The following is a 22,954-nucleotide window of genomic DNA, read 5'->3' as shown; positions in this document are numbered from 1 at the left end:
AGAATGTCTAACTGTATGCAAAAGAGATCAATTCAAGTTAGAACCCCATTTCAAAAGGCTTGACTGGACAGAGGAAAATTTTAAATAACACCTCAGGCATACAATAGTAAACAGATTATGGGATACTTCAAAGAACAAATAACCTGGTTTCTTCAACAGAAAAGTAATGCAAAAAATAAAGATGAAGGGGAGCTTATAAGTCAAAAGAAACTTCAGATGTATTAAAGAGTTCTATGTATGAACCTTGTTTAGATGTTGATTTGAAACAAACTTTAAAATGTGACAATATCAGAAATATAAATACTGTTATTTTAAGGAAATATGTTAACAATATTTTAAGGGAATGTGCAGAAAAAACTAACATAGAAGGCTTGAGGCCATCGCCCTTAAAAAGGCCTAATTGCAAGGTTGACCCTTGGTTGGTGTCTATGGACATGGATCTGGAAGGGGGCTACCATTTCCAGGACTCACATAAATGGGTCACTGTGATTAAATTGTGCAAACAGTGTGGGTTTTGCTGAACACTGGCTTTCCTTCTGTGTGTCTAGGAAATTGGTCTGTGCTAGGCAGAGGATGCTGCCAATAAAAATCCTGGGCACTGAGTGTCTAATAATAAGTTTCCCTGGTAGACAACTTTTAGCAGAGCACGGTGGCTTAGGCCTGTAATCCCATCACTTGGGGAGTCCCTGACAGGAGGATTGCTTGAGGCCAGGAGTTTGAAACGTTTTACACATATCATTACAGGTCATTGTTTACGGACTGAGCACATTCTGTGTGACTCCACTGAGAGAGAGCTCTTGGAAGCTTGTGTCTGGTTTCCTCTGGACTTTACCCAGTGCTCCCTTTCCCTTTGTTGATTTTGCATTTTATCTTTTCATTGTAATCAATCATAGCCATGAGTATATTTGCTGAGTCCTGTGTGTCAATGTAGTAAACCATAAAACCTGTGGGTGTTCTTGGGGACCTCGGATGCAGGAGTAATATGAGTATAGTGGGTGTTTTTTTTTAAGACTCATTTTTTAGAGTTACATATTAAAATTTTTAGGATAATGTCTGGGACATTTTCTTCAAAATAATCTAGGAAGTGGAAAGAATATATATTTGTATGAATTAAATAAGGTCAGCTACGTATGGATGGGAGGTTCTTTATACTATCCTTTAAACTTTCATGTATGTTTGAAATTTTCGTAATTAAAACTACAATAAAAGAAAATCCAGTTGCTTTCCTATAACTTAAAATGTACATTCTTCTTAAAGTTTAGTGCTATTTTGCTCAACAATTTCTTCAACATTCACTGTAGGAGTACAGAAAATTAACATTCATTGAGGTGGGTGATTTTTAATTATCTTGCTTCAGTCTCTTGCAAAACAACATGTCAGGAAAATATTATAACAATTTTTTTTTTAACATTAACTGGCTTGGTTTAATCAGTCTACGGTATATACATTTATCAAGACATCACATTATACCCCATGAAAGTGTACAATTATTATTTGTTGATTTAAAATGATATTAATTTAACAAAATACTTAAAGGAATGAATTCAGAAGAAAGTGAGACTCAGAAAGGTAATTAGTAAATGACAGAGCAGGGACTCCAAAAGAAGAATAAATGCAGATACAAACTAATCAATGTTTTGAAAGATTGTATCTGGAGTTGGACTTGGGATTCTTTCTTGGCTCTATAATTTACCCCTGTGTGTTACTTCATCTCTGTTTAAAAAGGTGTGTGGGGGCGGGAGGGGCAATAATAATAGTCCTACTTTACAGGGTTGTGGAAAGAACTAATGGGATAACATATTTAAGACATGTAGTTCCTGGCACATAAGAGCTCAGTATAAGTCAGCTATATACCCCCATCCCTGAAACAGCAAAAACAATAACAACCTTGGACTCAGACAGTATAAATTATTTAGAATTATTTGAGGGACGAGGACACCAAGGAATACTTTTTCCGTGGATACTATGAAAACACAGGAATTCTGAGTTCATTTATAACTATGGACAAAGATACTGATTTGATTTTCAATGAAATTATGAGCAGTCAAGCGCAGGAGAGAGGAGAAAAGTAAATATACACACACCCATTTATGCTCAATGGTTGAAATCCAAAGTGCCTAGATATTCCATAGTGATACTAAGTACTCCAGTTACTGCTACCTGTACTTCTATAGCAGTAAGTCCTGCCCCAAATGCAAAAACTTGGTTTACATACAGGAAACTGGTATCTGGCAGAGTTGAAACAGGAGAAAGATGAACAGCCTTGAAGGAAGTTAGCTTTACATTCAACTGCTTTGAGTTGGCAACCGCTTTGGAAACATCATATAACTCACTCTGCAACCCTGTGTATAGAAAGATATAATTTAATATGTGGGCATTTTAGTTGAAAAAGCAGACAGTAAATTTGTTGCAGTAATTTTATACTGAGAATCATCAATACCAGTAGTTCGCCACCTTGTATTATCCTAACCAGTATATATTTACATCTAATTTATTACAGCTATTGTCTAAGTTTCAAATTTTTGTAGGAGTTTCAAATTCCCCTGATATTGCCCATTGGGACCACTCATCATGATCTTCATAGAAACTTATGATAGGAATATCTCATGGGACTTTAGAATTTCTTGGGAGAATATTGATTCTTTGGACTCTCAGACTAACCTTAAGCTCCACGAAATAAAGGATGACATTTTAGAGCTCTAAAAGTCTATGAAGTATACAAGAGCTTAGATTTGTTGGGCATGGCAAACCAACTTCAAAGACTCTCTTTCAGTCTGTTACACCTCGCCATTACAGAACGCAAGGTGTAAACTCAGTGTTGGTGAGATTTACCCTGAACTTACCTCACCCAGATTCCATTTGTCATAGTTATTTGATAAATCTTGATTCAGTAGGTGTTGCATATATATAAGGTGCTATGCTAGACAATGTTCATAGTGGTACACAAAAATGGTATGGTCTCTGTTCTTTATTTAGAAACAGGGTCTTGCTCTCTTGTCCGGGTTAGAGTGCAGTGGCATGATCATAGCTTACTATAACCATGAACTCCTGGGCTCAAATGATCCCCCTCCCTCAGCCTCCTGAGTGCGTGCCACCGCTTGGCTGATTTATTTTTTAAGTTTTTGTTTTGTTTTGTTTTGTTTTTATAGAGTTGGGGTCTCCATATATGCCCAGGCTGGTCTCAAACTCCTGGCCTCAAGACATCCCCCTGTCTTGGTCTCCCAAAGCGCTTGGATTACAGGCATAATCCACCATGCCTGGCCCTTCCTGGTCTTTGTTCTTAGAGAGCTTATAGTATGATTCCTTTCTCCACCTTTTCAAATCCCCATCTACTCCGTCCTTTCCAGTCTGTGTCCTGATGGATTGAATTCTCTGCAAACTGACTTTCCCTCTTCCCATGACTAATGGCTTATTTCCTCCCCTCTGGTAAGGTTCTTCAGTGTGCACCTGGGACTTCTTGAAGAATGCTTGAGTGGGAAGGCGTATTGAACACAGTGTTGTATCTGAGCCTTGACTCCTCCCTCAGGGAGTTAAGCCTCAGAAAAGATAAGTAGGCTTTTGAGTTAATGTTATTAAAATTATAGATGCTGTGGCTAGTATCTCATATTATAACACTGAATTTCATCTAAGTAATTCAAAAGACTGTGAGAAAAAAGGAGGCAGTGCCTACTTTTTAAGTGTGTGTTCTTAAACAGAGTATAGTTTAATTTTGGTCTCAAATTTTTTAATCTACAAGTTTTCCTTCAATCCCTACCCCCACTCTCTGATTCTTTCATTTTATTTGTTGAAAAAACCCAGGAGTTTACTGTGCGGTTTTCACAATCTTGGATTTTGTTGATTACCTCTTCATGGTGTTCTTGATCATGTCCTTTTGTCTTCTTTACAAGTTACGACTTTTAACAAATGATTTTCTCCTTTCCCACAAGTGAAAGGAACTTCCACATCTTGCTCTGCCCCTTTCTACCTACCTTCTTATGAGAAGAGCGGCTAAGTGGATAAGCCACAATTCAGGACATTTATTAGACTTCTTACCAATAAGCAGGCTTCTGAAACTCTCACGTTAGTACACACGTAGATAATCTTTTTCACATCAGTGCAAGGTTAGCTTACTAATCAGTAGTGAGCAGAAGACCCTGGCCTGTGTGGGTAGCCGTATACTTTTTCACTTCCTGCCTTCATATGGCAAACTAAAGGGGTTTAGCTACTCTGGGTAGCTTGTTGGGTTAAACATGATTTAATATTGTTCATTAATGGCTCTCAGATTAAAAATGACAAAGGCATTCCTATGCAGGATGTGTCATTCCTCTGGACATCAAGTCCTGAAGCAGCTCCACCACCTAATGCTTGATCTACCCAGTAATCAAACTAGTATCTATGACTGGAGCCTGCACTGTGGCAAATATTGATCATGTATATGGCCAGTAGGTAGGCTTTTGGAATTGTGTTATGGAAACAGAGAGGATTTATGACCTTTTTGGGTACTCCAATTAAGAATAGTGAACATACCAATGACTTCTTGGAAAGTATTCAGTATTCCAAGAACATTACAGCTATTACCACAGAAGTCTGTAGTCAAAAGACCTCAGGAGAAGCCAAGGGTAATGTCCAGGCTGATTTACGTGCTAAATGAGGGACGTTTACTACTCTGGCTATATTAGGTGATACTAATTCACATTTGTCCCCACCAAACCTTCAGAAAGAATGATTGAGTCAATTTAGATGACTATAACTTACTCACATCTATCAGCTCAGCCTTCTGAAAAGGATATTGGAAATTATATACCTTTTTTCTACATAATGATGGGTTGAGGTGATTTAGTGATAATAGGCCTATAGCACCAAGATCCATCCAATTACTACCATGATTTTTCACACCAATGAGGACATTTATTCATTTCTATGTTAAAGTAATACTGGTCAGAACATTTTTTTCTAAATTGGCTATGGAAGTGATAGAATCATGTCTCATTTCTAACCAGCGCAACTGGGGCAAATCTGTAAAGGTGAGAGATAGTTTAGAGTTTCCTGCATAAGGTCTTTTTGTACATTTATGAATACATTTTGTACGACATCTGATGTCTTTGGGTTATGATCATGTGTTAGTCTTTATTTGTAAATTTTCCGGGTGGATAGAAGCTTTTCCTTATTGGAGGGCCTCAGCTTTCTATAGGTGAAAAAAAATTACTAGACTTTGTATTTCCAATATGAAGTTCCCTACTTTCCTGTTAAATGATCAAGGCACTCATTTCACTGGAACAATCATAAACAACAACTTTATTGCCTGTGCCAACACCTAATCATTATGAAAAGTTGGATGAGTAAGTGTACACTGAAGCGGAAACTATTCATCTAAACTATCAGAAACCCTTAATCTTCTCTCCTGGCATGAAGTTCTGCCCCAAGCCCTGATGGCCATGCCGTTATCTCCTCACAGCTCATATAAACTCTTTCTGTATAAAATCACTTTAGCAGCTTAGTCAATAGGGTGAGACGCTGTCTCAACAAAAACAAACAAAAAAGGGCCCTGTGTGGTGGTGCCACCTGTAGTCCCAGCTACTCAGGAAGCTGAGGAGACAGGATCCTTGAGCCCAGGAGTTCAAGGCTGCAGTGAGCTATGCTCCTACCACTGCATCCAGCCTGGGTTGCAGAGCAAGACCTTGACTCAGAAAAAACAAAACAAAACAGTCATTTGAGGGCATTGTATGCAGATCAATTGATTATTTCTTTCCAGAATCATCTGCTTCAGAAAAAATAAAAGGCCTACCTATTGGCTGAGACCTAAATTATAGTTATTTTAAAAGGTGTGATAGAAAATTATTAAAACCAATAAGGAAAAATATTCTCTGATTCTCACTGATATCCATCTATATTACAATAATAGTAGAAAATATATGTCACCTAAGAACAGCTCCATTTAAATGGTCTCTTTTTACCCCGAAGGCCATGCATGCCTCATTAGAAGTGACAAATAAGTGTTCTTACAACACTAGAATATAGAAATGGTAAATGCATAAAATGGATGTGTATGTATTTATACATATATGTGTATATATATAATCTACATATTTTCATATATATGAAATATCTATATCTATCTGGATATATGCTAAGGAGGAAAAAAATGACTGCATAATATAAGTCTTGCACTTGACCTCACCTTGTATTTGAAAAACTTGGTTCCAGTTAAAAACATCACATTCTTCCAATAGCTGTCGATAAGCCCTGACATCCTTGTAGAACACAGCATAGGCATTAGTATAATGATCAAGGTTATCTGTCTCAGCCTAGGACAGAAGACATTACATATATATATTACATATATAAATATATATATACATATATAAATATTTAACTCTTTTATATTTAATTTTATATGTAATTCTTGGATTTACCTCCAAGAATTACAACTCTCAGAATCTTCCTAATGTGGTCAGGATGGTACCTCTTTGGCCATATGAGCTTCTCCTTGGTCTCAGGAGAAGAATAGGGCAGATGTTGTCTTCACTCTTCTTCCAAATACCCACATGACCAAAGTCACCAGTCATAAGCAACCATTCACCCAGGGAAAAAGCTAGTATCTATAAGTCAACCATTTGTGCTTCATCCTTCTAGAGATCATGAAACACTAAGGAACCACGTTATTGAACATGTTTGGACTAGAGGTTTTTCAAGTTCCTGATACTCTGAAGCCAGTCAAATTAGAATTTAATGCTGAGGCTGGGCATAGTGGCAGTTCATGCCTGTAATCCCAGCACTTTGGGAGCCGGAGGCAGACCGATCACCTGAGGTCAGGAGTTCGAGATCAGTCTGGCCAACATGGTGAAATCCCATCTCGACTAAAGTGTCTACTAAAAATACAAAAATTAGCCAGGCATGGTAGTGGGTGCCTATAAGCCCAACTACTCAGGAGGCGGAGGCAGGAGAATCAGTTGAACATGGGAAGTGGAGATTGCAGTGAGCTGAGATCACACCACCGCACTCCAGTCTGGGTGACAGAATGAGACTCTGAGAAAGAAAAGAAAAGAAAGTTGGAGAAAGAAAGGGAAAGAAAGAGAAAGAAAGAAAGGAGGGAGGGAGGGAAGGAAGGAAGGGAAAGAAAGAAAAGAAATGAATGGTGAAACAGGTAGTGTTGTAAGCTAATGTATATGGCTACTGTGGTTATAAAATACCATTACCTATTTTTTCTCTCCAATTCTTACTATTTTTAAATTTTTTACCTTTCAAAACTATACCTCTCTTTGTCGTCGGGTGATAACAGCTTTGAAATCCGGCCATGAATCCAACACCACTTCCTTTTGAAAGGGGTTCCCACGATTTATGTTCATCACCGCTCCATAAACCTGAGTCAGATAACCCAGAGAGACAAGCCAATCATACTATTAGCTGTTTCAGTCACATATTATCTTCTTTACCTCTTGTTCTACTGTGTACTCATGTCCATGAGAGGGGAAATTATAAACATATATGCATACATTCAGACACATGATAGACACACATTAATTTTTCTGTTGCTATTTTATCAGTGCACATGAAAACTGGTAAAAGGTCTATGAAATCCTATAAAAACTCTTTCCAAACCTAGTTTTTTATAGGGTAGCAGTGAGAGGTACCAAATTCATAGGCTTACTAGGTGGGTACTTGGCACATAGGTCAGCAGTAAATACTTGCTGAATGAATCAGGATAACATATGCACTTAGGGTCCATGCATATTTAAAAATTTCCGCAAATAATTTTGATGCTCAGCTGCTTTTCAAGCCCACTATAGTATTTGAAAATAACCTGTGAAATGCAACTCCTTCTTCAACCCTAAATTACAATTAGACATCATTAGAGGGTGACACCAGCTCAAATTAAAACAAACAAACAAACAAACAAAACTGCACTTTAGATTTGATGGAGCCAAGCTCTAAATGATGTCTCAATTCATTATTATGTCCATGGAGCCTGACATAGATGATTGAATGCTTGGTGACTCAACCAAAGTAGAACAATATTAGAATTCTTTCTGTGGCCTTTCACATTTTTTCTTCTCTTTCTTTAAAGTTTACCCTTCTTTTATTATTATTATTATTTTGTGACAGTGTCTCCCTCTGTCATCCAGGCTGGAGTGTTATGGGGCAATCGCAGATCACTGCAGCCTTGAACTCCTCAGTCTCGCTCTGTCACCCAGGCTGGAGTGCAGTGGCACGATCTCTGCTCACTGCAACCTCCGCCTCCTGAGTTCAAACGATTCTCCCACCCCAGCCTCCTGAGTAGCTGGGACTAAGGCAAGCACCACCACACCTGGATAATTAAAAAAATTTTTTTTTTTGTAGAGATGGGGTCTCATGTTGCCCAGGCTGGTCTCAAACTCCTGGGTTCAAGTGATCCTCCCACCTTGGCCTTCCAAAGTATTGAAATTACAGGCACGAGCCACCATACGCAGCCACTTATTTTTCTGTACTAAGAAAGATGACTGTCCTACAAAACAGCTTTCATGTGTCACATGTATGCTTGTAGAGGTTGGATAAAGTGGTGGTGGTAACAAGGACTGCTCAACTATGGGAATCCTTTTTACCACCATTCATGTTCATCAATAGTGAAATGAATAAATACATTGTGGCACATTGGTACAAAAATTACAAAACAGCAATGAAATTAATCTCACAAACATAATGTTGAGCAAAAGAAGTTAGATACAAAAAAGATACTTACTGTGTGATCCAATTTATGTTACATTCAAAACAGGCAAAACTAAATTATGGCTTTGGAAGTCAGGATAGTGGTCACTTTTAGGGAGCAGGGAGAGGTAGTGGTTGGAAAGGGGCATTGCCGGTGGGAAGGAGTGACGTAAAAATTAATTTTCTTTCTCTGTAGTGGTGGATGTTATGTAGGCATTTGCTTTATGAAAATTCACTGAGCTACATAATTAAATTATGTGCACTTTGTAACTAGCATGTGTTAGATTTCAATGGACTTTGTTTTGCTTGGTTTTGTTTATAAGGACATTGGAACCTACATTTACCTCCCTTATCACTTTTTTGTTTAATTAAAAAAAAAAAAAAAAAAACTTTTTTAAAGAAATGGGACCTTACTGGCCTTGAACTCCTGGGCTCAAATGAACCTACTGTCTCTGCTTTCCGAATAGCTGGGACTACAAGCTTGCTACCGCACCTGAGTTTATCACTATTTTAATCTAAATCACTCATTTTCTTCAATGCCTAGAATTGTACAACTTTCTTCCATATTACCCATTCTGGACGTCATTCACATATCCTCATAGAGGGAGTCTTTCCAAATTGGGTTCGGCTTATATTATTGTGTAACATGGATCACCCTTAGTGAAAATTCAAGATCTAAAGTAACCTGGAAGGGTCAGGCTTGTTCTGTTAATCTTTAAATTCTGTGGCTGCTCATCTTGCATATACAGAGTAATGTTTATTGATATAGTTTCACATGAAGAAACTGTACATTCTTACTCAAGAATGTAACCTAAATATGGTTGGAATGCTCAGCATGTTAAAAGGGAAAACTCTTTCAATATTCAGATTCGGAAAGAAAAAACGTAATTTATTTATATAGGATTTGGAGCCAACTGAAACATTTGACACTGGTTAACTACAAACTCTTCCAACAGCTATTTATTAAAAGGGTGAATGTTGAGTTGAGGGGGTGTGGCTAGAAGGATGTCAATGCGCTGGGGGAATGAGATGAGAGCTTATGAAGGAACTTTGGAAGGATATTTAATCACTTAAACACTAAGCTGAGGTTACAAAATCCATAGCCACAACCTCCAGAAAATGGAGGAAGTGTAAATAAACAAAACTGTATTTTCTTTAATTTTTTAATCTTTTATTACCCTGTAAAGGTCACTGAAGTTGTTTTCATTATCTCTGGCCAAATAATTATTTGGACATGTTATTAAAGCAAAGTAGCCTACCATTTCGTTCTATTAATTCACTTCAGTGTCAGCATTGATCTTGGGAAGATTTGGGTCAGATTGTCCACTTGGTACCCTTTATTTTTTAGCCAAATGATTCCAAATTATTATTCACATTTTCGTTACCACATACAGTTTAAGCATGATCAATAAGGCAAGATGGCCAGATTTAATTCACACAGTATAGTGCATTAGAGGACTCCTTCTAGATCACTTTTGTTCAAATTTTAATGTACATAAGGATTATACAGGGTCTTTGGTAAAAATGCAAGTCTCTGTCTTCACAAATTCTTATTTGTTATGTCTCTCCTGGGTGATTTGCATGCCACTCACATTTGAAAACCGGGCATAGGGCAGTCTCCTTGCTCAAGAAATTCAGCTCTTAAAGGCAATTTCACTGCATTTATAACAACATCTAAATCTCAGTTCTATTATTTTAACTAGATTATGTTCTTAACTGCAATGCCACCTAGTCCATACCCTTCTGCTATTTAAAATACTTTAGAACTCAAATTTATTTAGAAATAATCTAGAAATTATACCTAAATTTCCTTAGGAGTCATCCAAGTGACTATGAAAAGTGTAGTTTCTAGGGGGTGAGAGGAAAGGGGAGGGAGAGCATTAGGACAAACACCTAATGCATGCAGGGCTTAAAACCTAGATGATGGGTTGATGGGTGCAGCAAACCACCATGGCACATGCATACCTATGTAACAAACCTGCACATTCAGCACATGCATCCCAGAACTTAAAAAAAAAGAAAGAAAGAAAAAAAAGAAAAGTGTAATTCCCTGGGCCTTATCCACAGTCTATTCAATCTGTCTCTAGCAGGAGGGAGCTAGAAGCTGTAGGTTTAACAAGTGCTCCTAGAGAGTCTTGTCATCAGAAAAAAAGGAAAATAGCCACAAGTTTGACATTATTTTACAGATTAACACAATCAAGAAATAAAATAAAATTAGTAATTTTATGGTACCTTGAGTGATTCAGGAAAGCAACTCTTCAACATTTTCTCCAGTATCAGTAATTTGGTAGAACAGTTTAGCACCAACATCTTTTCCAGAGTTCTTGCAACTCCACACCTGATTAGAAACTTGAAGGTAGGCATTTAATTTTTGTCTGTTAATATTTGGATCTATTTAGGACTATTCTTGTAATTCTATTTTCATTGGGTATAATTCTGACTGCCATTGCTCCCTCTAAAGAGGGAAAAAGGAAGATGGGGAGGCACTGGGATAGGTAAACCGCAGAATACATGGGAAGTGTTAATGACCTAATCCCGAACAGATGTGAGTATCTATCCTGGGTTAAATCTATTATATACATTGATTGTACTCTAAACTCTGTCTTCAGAGCATGTATAACAGTTGTAATTTTATATTTATTTGTGTTTTGTTTGGTCTAAATCCATCCTGAGTAACCTATAAGCTGTATGAAGGTAGGACCGATGCCTTCTTTGTGCTCCACTGTATCCACAGCACCTGCCAAAGGGACTGGCCCACATTAGGGACATTCTAAATAGTTGTTGAATGGAAACTATGAAGCTCAGGGTAAGAACCTCGAGCTAAGTTGGAAAACATCTTTTTCACAATGTGGGGCAAAGACTAGAGAAAGACTTGAGTGGGTCAGGTGGTTATGAGGAACAGCTGGAGAGAAATAACCTAGATTGAAGATGAAGAATCAGAAGTGATCAAAGGCTGAGACTCCTTTTAGCCTGATAAAATTAAAGAAAGAAGAAGGGCCTAAATATAATGTATGCAAAGTCATCAATTCTCATGCAATTACATTTTTTTTTTAGATTTGGGGACTTCACCTCCCCTGCTTTGTTCCCAAGAAAACTTTTTCTGGCATCATTCCAATCAGGGATGGACTGAATTAAAGAAAAAGAGTATTTCCTACGTTCAATGTAGCAGAGCTTATCAACGTACATGTGGCAGACAGGCACTAGGATGGCAAAGAGAACTCAGCTAGACAGGAGAACGTGGTGCCTCTGGGGTTGTGGTGGAGAGCTGGGATCATTCCTTTACAACATGTTTTCCAGGTAGAGAAAATTCTACTCAATTTCCCTATGTGGCATAACCCTGTGATTACAAGGTACCCTGAATATTCAATTGTAATCTACCTAAAATCTGCTGTAAAATTCCATCATGAGGTTTATGTGAGCCTGAACTTCTGGAAAGCATATGATCAATCCCTGTGGGCTCTAGTTCACTGAGTGGTACACTTAAGGTGTCTGTGCTCTCTGCAGGAGTCAGAAGAGATTGCAGGGGCCAGGGCAGCAGCCGAACATCAAGAGGCTTTCGAATCCCAGTCTGGACCAATATTAGAAACTTTGAAAAGATCTAGTTTCCATACTTCAGGATGGCAAAGAAAGAAGTACAGCCATCATCTCTTCACTTTTTCATCTGCTTAACTTTTCATTCATTTGCATCATCTCTAAATACATTTTTTAACTTTGTAGTAGATACTTATTTGAAATACATTTATTTATTCTAATTCAATATTTCCTGATAGAAAACGAAACAAAATTATTTCAAAGGGCAGTGGAACATGAACCTCTTCATTAGGTTTGATGTCTAGAGATCTTTTTATGCCTGAATACTTATCACAGTAGCTAATGAAAAGAGTAGGAATTAGAATATTTGTTGATAATTTGCTCCTTTATTACCTGATTTGTTCCCTGAAGGATCAAAAGCCATTTATGAAAATACGCAGGCCGGGCGCGGTGGCTCATGTCTGTAATCCCAGCACTTTGGGAGGCCAAGGCGGGCAGATCACTTGAGGCCAGGAGTTCGAGACCAGTCTGACCAACATGGAGAAACCCCGTCTCTACTAAAAATACAAAATTAGCTGGGCATGGTGGCACTTGCCTGTAATCCCAGCTACTAGGGAGGCTGAGGCAGGATAATTGTTTGAACCTGGGAGGCGGAGGTTGCTAGGTTGTGGTGAGCCAAGATCGTGCCATTGTACTACAGCCTGGGCAACAAGAGCAAAACTCTGTAAAAAGAAGAAAGAAAGAGAGAGAGAGAGAGAGGAAGGAAGATATGTGACATATATCAAGAAAAATAATTAAATTAAAATTTGGCAAAGGAGAAATAGAGGGATAAAGTAATATGGAGTCAAAAGTGAGGTTAATATGCAAAGTATGGAGCATGGAACATAATCCTATGTATACAATTGATCATCCTTAATCATGAATTTCACATTTGAAAATTTACCTGCTCACTAACATTTATTTGTAATTCCCAATTCAATACTTGTGGCACTTTTACAGTCATTTACAGTCATGCATAGAGCAACAAAAAGAACTGGGTTTCCTAACTCACGTTTCCAGCTAGGGCTGAACAGAGTGCTCTGTCTTCTTGTTTGTTCTCATACTGTAAACAAGTGCCCTTTTCATGGTCTGTTTAGTGCTAAGTTTTTCAAGTTTTTGTGCTTTGTGTTGATTTTGCTGTTTAAAAATGGACCAAAAGCATAGCACGTTTTGGCTGTGTTGGTGTTTCAAAGTGCAAAAAGGCTGTGATGTGAATAATGGAGGAAATACATGTGTTGGGTAAGTTTCGTTTGGACATGAGTTACAATGCTTTTGAATCAACAATGTGTATTAATGTGTCTTTCAACAAAAACACATATAAAACAAGGTTACTACTGATCTGCTGATGAAAATACGGTAACCAGAGGCTGACAAGAACCTAGCTGTATTTCTACTTGGAACAATGTTTCAGTATTGACTAAGTCAGTGTCTAGTATCATTTTATTGAAAATAACTACCACAATGAGAATCAACTGTACTTGCAGCAGGTGAGAGGCCACTTTTGACACTAAACTTTCTAACATAAAGTGAAACAAGTATGATTAGTTTCATGATGCAGTTTGCCCAGAAAATTATCCTCCTTACACTCTTTCCTCTAACATTTACTTGTTTTTTCACTTATGCCATCTCTAAAGTCCAATACTCTAGCTTATTATTTATTATTTATTTATTATTATTATTTCTTTTGACACAGTCTTGCTCTATTGCCCAGGCTGGAGTGCAGTGGCATGATCTTGGCTCACTGCAACCTCCGCTTCCCAGGTTCAAGTGATTCTCCTGTCTCAGCCTCCTGAGTAGCTGGGATTACAAGCACACACCTGTAGGGAGACACCCTGAAACTACTGCTACAGAATAAAATATGAAATGCTCCTGATTATTGTAAATACAAACTTGCATGCAGGACTGTGTAAAGACAATGCTAGGTCGGACTGCCAGAATGAGCCAACAGCGTGTGATGTGCTTCCCCCTGCAGAGAGCCTATGAATGGACGTGCAGTCAGGGAGGTTTCACATCACCAAGATTCCTATCCCAGAAAAGCAGATGTTCATAGCCCTGGGAATGGAATGTGACCCTTGTGGAGAGCCTACAAATGGATGCTTGAGGGGCCCCTGTCCATATGGATAAGATAGGGCTATAAACACCCTCATCTTGCCACGGCTCTTCTAGGCCTCTTTAGGGTTAAAGCATACTCCCTTCTGAGGATTTCTGGTCTAAGCAGTTGTCTAGCTTCACATCATGTTTCTATGGATTGTTTGTAACCAGCTTTTGCTGCAACTGTTACTGCTGATTAATATCTTGCTAATCATAGATTATGGAAAGACTGCGTTTCTGTTTTAAGGCTCTGTTAGAAATTACTGATGCACACATTATTTTGTAAATTCTTATCTCCATATACTGTAAATTGCATACAGATGTTATGTTAAAGAATTACTTCATCCCCATGTGACCATCTCACCTCATAATCAAATGACCCTAAATCCCTCACTAACCTACCCCCGTCCTCACTAAATTTAATAATAAATGCTGGTATATTCAGTGCATTGGCGCCACCGCGGGACCAGAAGGCAGTGACCCCCACTGGACCCAGCTTTCACTATCTTGTGTTTGTCTGTTATTTCTAGACCTGCTGATCTGCCTGGGAACAAAGAGAGAGCTCCGTTGCATTGCGGGCTGCTGGCCAGATCCTGCAATACACACCACCACGCCTGGCTATTTTTTAAATATTTTTAGTAGAGATGGGGGTTTCACCATGTTGGCCAGGCTGATCTCAAACTCCTGACCTCATGTGATCCACCTGCCTTGACCTCCCAAAGTGCTGGGATTACAGGCGTAAGCCACCCCACCCGGCCTCTAATTTCTTAGTAGTAAAACCTCTCCTTAATCAGGTTTTAACCTACCCTTCTAGACTATACTCTTGCAACTCACAAATGACTCAGGGTGACAAACTAAAATCAGAGACATTCCCCCATGGATTGATGCAGAGAGGACACTATAATTAATCTACATTTGACAATATCCTTTCAGGAAACAGTGATTCCTTTCATAAGGATCTTTTATTAAATAGAATTTTTTTTAATGCCACAAAATAGAGCAGAAATTCTCATTGATGCAGAAAATATTTTCTACACATTTTTGTAACATGTTAGAGAGTCATAATGACGATTAACTCTGAAAGCTACAAGAGCAGAATGTCATATCCTTACCACTCAATTACTACTCTCCACAATCAGTATGTTCTGGAATTGGAAGGTAAAGGTTAGTGACTCCTTTAACCAAATTATAGCCAATAGACTCACTGTTTGAAAGTATTTGTCAAGAAAAAGAATTATGCTCATATAAGTTTTAGAAACTGAAGTTTCTTTGAGGGCATTTGAGTGTTTATAAGCACAGAGCAAGCATCTAAAATATTTTATTGATTAATATTTATCATAACAATGAAAGCATGAAACTCCCCTGAGAGACTTTTAAGTCTTGTAAACAGTAAAACATAAGATCTCCATTTTTATAATGTAACACTATTTACCATAAAATGGTGGGCATTTGTTAACGAGGAAATACTTTTTTTTTGTAGTTGCAATCCGATGCTAATAATTATTTTTGATATGTTAGGATTTTTGTTCAGAGAGGTTGTTCTAGTTGTACCCATATCACAATGCAGACAAATTTATACTTGGTAATGCTTATTGTCCTCACATCAAAATTTAAAGGTAAAAATTTTCCTCATATCAAAATTTAAGAGTTTAAAAAACCCCAAACAAAAACACGCCGAGAAACAAAACAAAATATATCTTTCCTTGAAACCTAATTGCAATGTATTCTTTCTGTCTAAGGTTGGATTTCATCTCTTTATTTTTCCCATCCCTTTCTGCAATTATAAACTATGACTTGAAATGTATTATATTAATGAATAAATGTTTACCTGCTGGGAGTTCAGTCCAAAACTGAGGGTTTTCAGCTGTGTATCAGTCCAGTAGCTCCTTTTATATCAATGGTAAGTTTATTCTTCAAGGCTACCTCCTTAATTAGCCCTTAGTGGAAAGAGGAGGGAGAGGAAAAAAAAAGTGCCCACACCTGTAGAAGGGGAGGAGTTTATGATGTTGGTCAGGTGAAAATCATCTCACATACAGCACAGGCATTTCCACTCCATCCCTTCCTTTTTATCACATTTGGCCTTATGGTGTAAAAGGCAGTGAATACTAATCTTGATTTAGAGATAGGTATTTTCTAGACATAAAGCCTGTCTATTAATCAGTATCTCATGAATGAGAATAAAAAGGAACCCAGGTGAATAGTAGTATGATAAGAAAATAATATAAAGGTATTGACCCCTTAGTTATTTTTTATATATTCTGAAGAAAACGATTTTGCTGCCCTAAATTTACAAGGCTGAAAGGGGGTAGTCGCTACAGAGGATACATAAGAACATGAGAGTAATTTAAAGAATTTTAATTACTTCAGCCTATTCTTTTAAATGAAAAGTCATTCAGAGTTTACCCACTTCTTTGAAAAGACTGAAATTTCAACAACCATGTAAGTATTTACTTGGACATCTCAGCACTCAATACCTGAATCTTAAAATAATATGCAACACAAATGTCTCAATGGCATATGCAGAGTGCTTCAGTTTGAATGCGGTCACATGGGAGGATTCTGTTTACCATCTTTATGTCTCATAAAATGGTAAATTAGGGCATTCTTCACTAGAGGGCACTGAGCTTTGTAATACAATGGGCAGCTAGTAGTTGACAACGAGTGGAGAAATTGTATTAGGTGTCAATTACTGAATGCCAAAATAAGAGCTTTTGATCTGGCTGTCTATACTGATAACTTCTTTTTTAAAAGATGTTACTGAGAACAAAGTATACCTACTTTTGGCTCTAAGGAGCCTATATAAATATAGTTTTCTAAATATTAACTGAGTAAAATAGATTTTTTATAAGTTAAGCTAAGGCTTTTATTTACAAAGCAGAAACTCCTTTAGATAGTAAGTGCAATATCCTGGGGGAAACTTTAAAAAGTTTGAGGTCTGGTTATTTATAAACTCTGAGACATGTAAAAGTTTCCCCAAATTTAGATTACATCTTGTTTCCAAGTGCATTTAAAACAGAAACTTGAGCTCTTTGTTCTTTATAAAACATCAGAACTAATTGGATCTACCTTTTGCCTGAATAAATAAATGATAAGACAAAACATTACTTTTCCAGGACAGTATGGTTGAAGGTAATTAAATTTGAGATATTTATATATATCAGGCTAAGGCAAACTTTTAATTCTGAGATTAAAGGAAAAGGGAGGAAAAAAGGAGATTCCCACTGTAAGATTAAAGAAATTGTCTTCTGAAGACCCAGGTGAACAAATCCACAATACATATCATCACTTTACTGAGAAAAATACATCAGATTGTACTTTGCTCTAATAGGGGTTATTCATTAGATTCAGTAGCCCCTTCTACTTGTAGTTTATCAGAAGACTCCTAAGAAGAGGTTCAGTTATTTTTTCACTTCCTTGTTCTATCATTTACTATCTGTGTGATCTTAAGTGATTTAGCCTCCCGGTGCCACAGTTTCTTCACCTGCAGGATGGAGGTAATAATGAATGTTAAGAGGTTTAATTCCCATAGGGTTGTCATTTAGCTTAAACATTGGCATAAATATATGTATATATGTAATGGGATTAGACTAGTACCTGGCATGTAGCAAGCACTCAATAAACGTCAGCCATTTTTCTCATTGTTATTACTGTCTTATATCCCTGTTGTACCATTTGAAAACTTAAAGTAATTTTAAGGACCCCTCTAGGGGGTAGAAATGGGTCAAAATTGGCTAAGGCACATTTATTTCTATTAGTTTAAAAATGAAAAACTTCATTTTTAAAATGTGCTCTATTGTAGTTCTATTGAATTTAGAAAATGTCCCTCTTTTATATTCTTCTTTGTCCAGTTTTAACAGCTATTATGTCCAATTTTGGATATGGTTGCTAAAGCAACTTCACAGCCCTGAGAAGAACAGAGGCTACTTTAATAAGACAGCAAACCCCTAAGCCAAGAAAAATTGGTTCTATGGTGGCTTAGTTGTGAAGAAACACATTTAGTAACAACTCTAAACCAAAAATGCAAATTAGAAAACAAAAATAGCTCTTTTGACATAATAAAGCCCAACTGAGAAATTAAAATTTCTCTCTGCTTTTACGTTCCTTCTTTCCTTTCTCTCTCTCAAAGCTAAATATTTCTTAACAATGAATGAAACATGAGAGGATTTAGACTTATGTTTAGAAACTAAGCCAATCCGTATACTTCAAATACTAATTTTGACAGGTGCAACTGCATATTTTTGGTAAACACAGAATGCCAAGAAATTCTATCCAACCAAATAAACAAAAGTAAATCCCTTAATTTTTAGGTTCCAGTGCAGGTGGCTCATATTTAAACAAAGCCTGTTTGTTGAACATATGCCAACCGGGAGTTGGTGAAAATCAAAGGGCTCATATAAAGTAAGAATTTTAAGTGGCTGACATTACACTAGGGTTCTGCAACAAATCTGTAAAGTCCGCCTCTCAAAACAGTTCTACCAATTCACCTTCCTTCAGCACAAGTACTTAGTGCCCATTTTTCAGTATGTTCAGCAATTTTCTTTTAGCTTTTTCTAGTCTTCATCAATTTGATAGGTGAAAACATGTTTTAATTTGCATTTAAATGGTGAAGTTAAGGTTGAACATCTTTCAAATACTTATGGATGTCTTCCTTTGAGAACTGCCGATTTTCCTATTTGTATTTAAGCTATTTGTTAATGATATTTTAGAGCTCTTTATTAATAAAAGTTTTATTTCTTTTATTTATATTGTAGATATTTTCCTGTTTGTGATGTGTTTTTGGCTTGGTTTTGTATTATTATTATTATTATTTTTTGGGATAGAGTCTCACTCTGTTGCCCAGGCTGGAGTGCAGTGGCAAGATTTCAGCTCACTGCAACCTCTGCTTCCCAGGATCAAGCGATTCTCCTGCCCCAGCCTCTTGAGTAGCTGGGATTACAGGCATCCACCATCACACCCGGCTAATTTTTCTATTTTTAGTAGAGACGGGGTTTCACCTTGTTGGCCAGGCTGGTCTCGAACTCCTGACCTCAGGTGATCCACCTGCCTCAGCCTCCCAAAGTGCTGGGATTACAGGTGTGAACCACCATGCCCGGCCAGTTTTGTATTTTTAAAAATCTTATTTCAAAAAGTTCAAAATATTATGTAATACTCTTTCATGGTTCTACTTTTGCTTATATGCATAATAGGGCATTTGCTACCATGACATCCACTGTTCTTTTTAGCTTCCATTTTTATATTTAACGTTATTTACTGGGAATGTGTTTAGGCATAAAGTAGGAATATTAAACATCCTCTCACCCTCCATCATGTAATTAGCCAGTTTTATGAAGACCATTTATTGAATAATACATATTTTTCTGTATTTCATTTGAAATGCTATCTTTATCATGTGCTACATTTTAATACAATATATCCTCTATTCTGAAAGTGTATTTTTTTTAAGTTTCTGGCATTGGCATTTATCAGTCACTAAAGAAGAGATGCATCATAGTTGGCATGGGCTGTGCATGGGAGAAGTTAGATGGCTGACTGAGGAGGACTGTTATTTGAATTATTGGGACCACGTATAGTTAATTTATTTATTTTATTTTTTGAGATGGAATCTTACTCTGTCACCCAGGCTGGAGTGTAGTGGCACTATCTGGGCTCACTGCAATCTCTGCCTCCTGGGTTCAAGCGATCCTCCTGCCTCAACCTCCCGATTACAGGAGCCCGCCACTGTGCCTGGCCAATTTTGGTATTTTTAGTAGAGACGGGGTTTCACCATGTTGGCCAGGCTGGTCTCGAACTCCTGACCTCAGATGATCTGCCCGCCTCAGCCTCCCAAAGTGTTGAGATTACAGGCGTTAGCCACTGCGCCCGGTAGTTTAATTTTATTTGGATCTTGTCTTGGGTCTCTTTAGTGTGGCCATAAAGGAATACCTGAGGCTGGGTATTTTATAAAGAAAAGAGATTTATTTGGCTCATAGTTCTGTAGGTTGCACAAAAAGCATGGTGCCAGCATCAGCTTCTGGCCAGGGACTCAGGCTGCTTCTACTCATGGTGAAATGTGAAGGGGAGCTGGCATTTGCAGATCATGTGGTGAGAGAGAAAACAAGACAGAAAGAGGTGCTAGGCTTTTTAAGAAGCAGTTCTCATGGGAACCAAGAGAACTTATTTACTCCTGGGAGAATGTCACCAAGCCATTCATGGGGGATCTGTCCCCAGATTTCTCCCATCTGGCCCCACCTCCAATATTGGGCATCAAATTTCAACATAAGATTTGGTGGGATGAAAAACAAATCTCATGTCTTCCTCACATTGCAAAATACAATTATTCCATCCCCCAAAGTCTTAACTTGTTCCAGCATCAACTCAAAGTCTAAAGTCTCATTTGAGACTCAAGGCAAGTTCCTTACAACTGTGAACCTGTAAAATAAAAAACAAGTTATTTACTTTCAAGATACAATGGTGGTACAGACATTCCCTTTCCAAAAGGGAGGAATAGGCCAAAAGAAAGGGGTAATAGGCCCCATGTGAGTCCCAAACCTATCAGGACAGATATTAAATATTAAAGCTCAAAAATAATCTGCTTTAACTCCATGTCCCGCATCCTAAGAACACTGGTTCAAGGGGTGGGTTCCAGAGCCTCAGGCATCTCCATCCCCATGGCTTTGCTGGGTGCAGCCCATGTAGCTGCTCTCACGGGTTGGAATCCAATACCTGCAGCTCTTCCAGGCTGAGACTGTAAGCTGTTGGTGGCTCTACCATTCTGAGATCGGAGAGTGTTAGCCCTGCTCCATCTGCTCCAGTAGGTACTTCTCTAGTAGAGGCTCTCAGCCCCTGTGGTAAGCTTCTGTCTGGGTACCCAGACTTTCTAATACATCCTCTCAAATGTAAGTGGAGGCTGCCAAGTCTCCACTACTCTTGCATTCTGCATGCTTGCAGACTTAACACCACATGGAAGTCCCCAAGGCTTACTGGGTACACCTTCCAGAGCAGCAGCCTGAGGCCTTTTGAGCTGGTGCCATTGGGGTATAGGGAGCAGTATCACCTGCCCCGTCAAAAAGCCATTCTTTCATTCTAAACTTCTTAATCTGTGATGGGAGGGGTGGCATCAAAGATTTCTGAAATAGCTTTGAGACTTTTTTTCCATAGTCTTATTAGCACCTGGCCCCTTTTAGTCATGCTCATCTCTTTAGCAAACTACTGCTCCTGCTTGGCCATACTCTCAGACTCCTCTCCTAAACACACTCTTCTTTCCTTCTCTAACACAAGGCAAGGCTGCACATTTTCCAATTTTCCTCTGGTTTCTACTGTAAGCAGTTAGAAGTAACCATGCAGCAGTCTGAGCACTTTGCTGGTTAGAAATTTCTTTTCCCAGATACCCTAGGCCGTCTCTTAAATTAAGCCTTCCATAAAGCCCTAGAGCATGGACACAATGCGGACAAGTTCTTTGGTATGGCATAACAAGTGTGACTTTTGCTTCAGTTACATATAAGTTCATCATTTCCATCTAAGGCTTCCTCAGTATGACCTTTGCTGTCTCTTTTTCTATAAGCATTTTGGTCCACAACTACTTAACCAGTCTCTAAGAAGTTCCAAACTTTCCCTTGTCTTCCTGTCTTCTCCTGAGCCCTCCAAGCTCTTCCAACCTCTGCCTATTACCCAGTTCAGAAGCTACTCCCACGTTTTCAGGCATCTTTAGAGCAATGCCTCACTCCCAAATACCAATTTTCTTAGTATGTTTAGTGTTGCTATAAAGGAATATCGGAGGCTGGGTAATTCATTAATGAAAAGAGATTTGGCTCATGTTTCTGCAGGCTGTACAAGCATGGCACCAGCATCTATGGCACCACGCCATTCATGAGGGATCCACGCCATGATCTAAACAACTCTCACCAGGCCCCACCTCCAACATTGGGGATCAAAAAATTTCAACATGAGGTTGGTGGGGCCAAAAAACCATAAGCAAATCATAACGGATCTGTAATTAATTCTTAAATTCTTTCCAAAGAGTATACCAAGATGCAGTCTTATTTAAAGAAAATATTGTGTATGTTTTGGATTGGATGCTACCTACCAGATGACACTGTGGATCTCTTAAAGTTAGATTAGAAACCCTTCAAAGCAACAAGAGTAGTATGGCCAGTTCACATAGGGTGAAGAACTACATCACTCAGCAACAATGGTAAGTTAAAATTCCAGTTAACTATCAGTTATCTGTTAAACAGATGCCCTGAGAGAAACAGCATACGTAATTCCTCCCTCCCCACCAAAAGCTACTATAACATTAGTGTTAAAAATCACTGAGTTAGGGCTCTCCTACTCATTCTAAAAACATGAAGCTTTAAGTTTCCACGTGAAGGGTTTTTAAGACATTTTGTAATAACCTTTACTTTTAGTCACTTTGCCAGGTTTTTCTTTGAGATTTTCCTCCAAAATCTATTAATAGGTCTTCTTTACCATTATTCCTATGAGGATATTGCTTGTGACCCCTCTCGGGCTGCCCCAGGGTCCTCATGTGTGATCTCCTCAGTACAGTAAAAACCTAACTTGTTTAACTACAGGTGTGTTCCTGGTGGTCTCTGCCTGAAGGTTATTAACATAATTATGGCATCTCCCAAATTAACTGATATTATAGGTTACACAA

The 22,954-nt window shown here is 38.1% G+C and overlaps 1 protein-coding gene across 1 annotated transcript in view; it reads right to left on the bottom strand.

The window, feature by feature from the left end:
- GLYATL3 (glycine-N-acyltransferase-like 3) overlaps window positions 1–16,209 on the bottom strand; it is a 19,829-nt gene extending 3,620 nt beyond the window's left edge. The window contains exons 1-5 of the mRNA XM_011998410.1: window positions 16,151–16,209; window positions 10,894–11,010; window positions 7,233–7,340; window positions 6,158–6,284; window positions 2,161–2,342 (exon numbers count right to left, since the gene is read on the bottom strand). Coding sequence (XP_011853800.1) covers window positions 2,161–2,342; window positions 6,158–6,284; window positions 7,233–7,340; window positions 10,894–10,971 — 495 coding nt within the window. The 5' untranslated portion in view covers window positions 10,972–11,010; window positions 16,151–16,209. The remainder of the gene's footprint in view (window positions 1–2,160; window positions 2,343–6,157; window positions 6,285–7,232; window positions 7,341–10,893; window positions 11,011–16,150) is intronic.
- Window positions 16,210–22,954: the final 6,745 nt, after the last annotated feature.

The sequence above is a fragment of the Mandrillus leucophaeus genome, unplaced genomic scaffold (assembly GCF_000951045.1).
Source record: "Mandrillus leucophaeus isolate KB7577 unplaced genomic scaffold, Mleu.le_1.0 Scaffold1157, whole genome shotgun sequence".
NCBI classification, from domain to species: domain Eukaryota; kingdom Metazoa; phylum Chordata; class Mammalia; order Primates; family Cercopithecidae; genus Mandrillus; species Mandrillus leucophaeus.
Note: the sequence above shows the minus strand (reverse complement) of the source record. Positions and strands in the feature narration are given on the sequence as shown.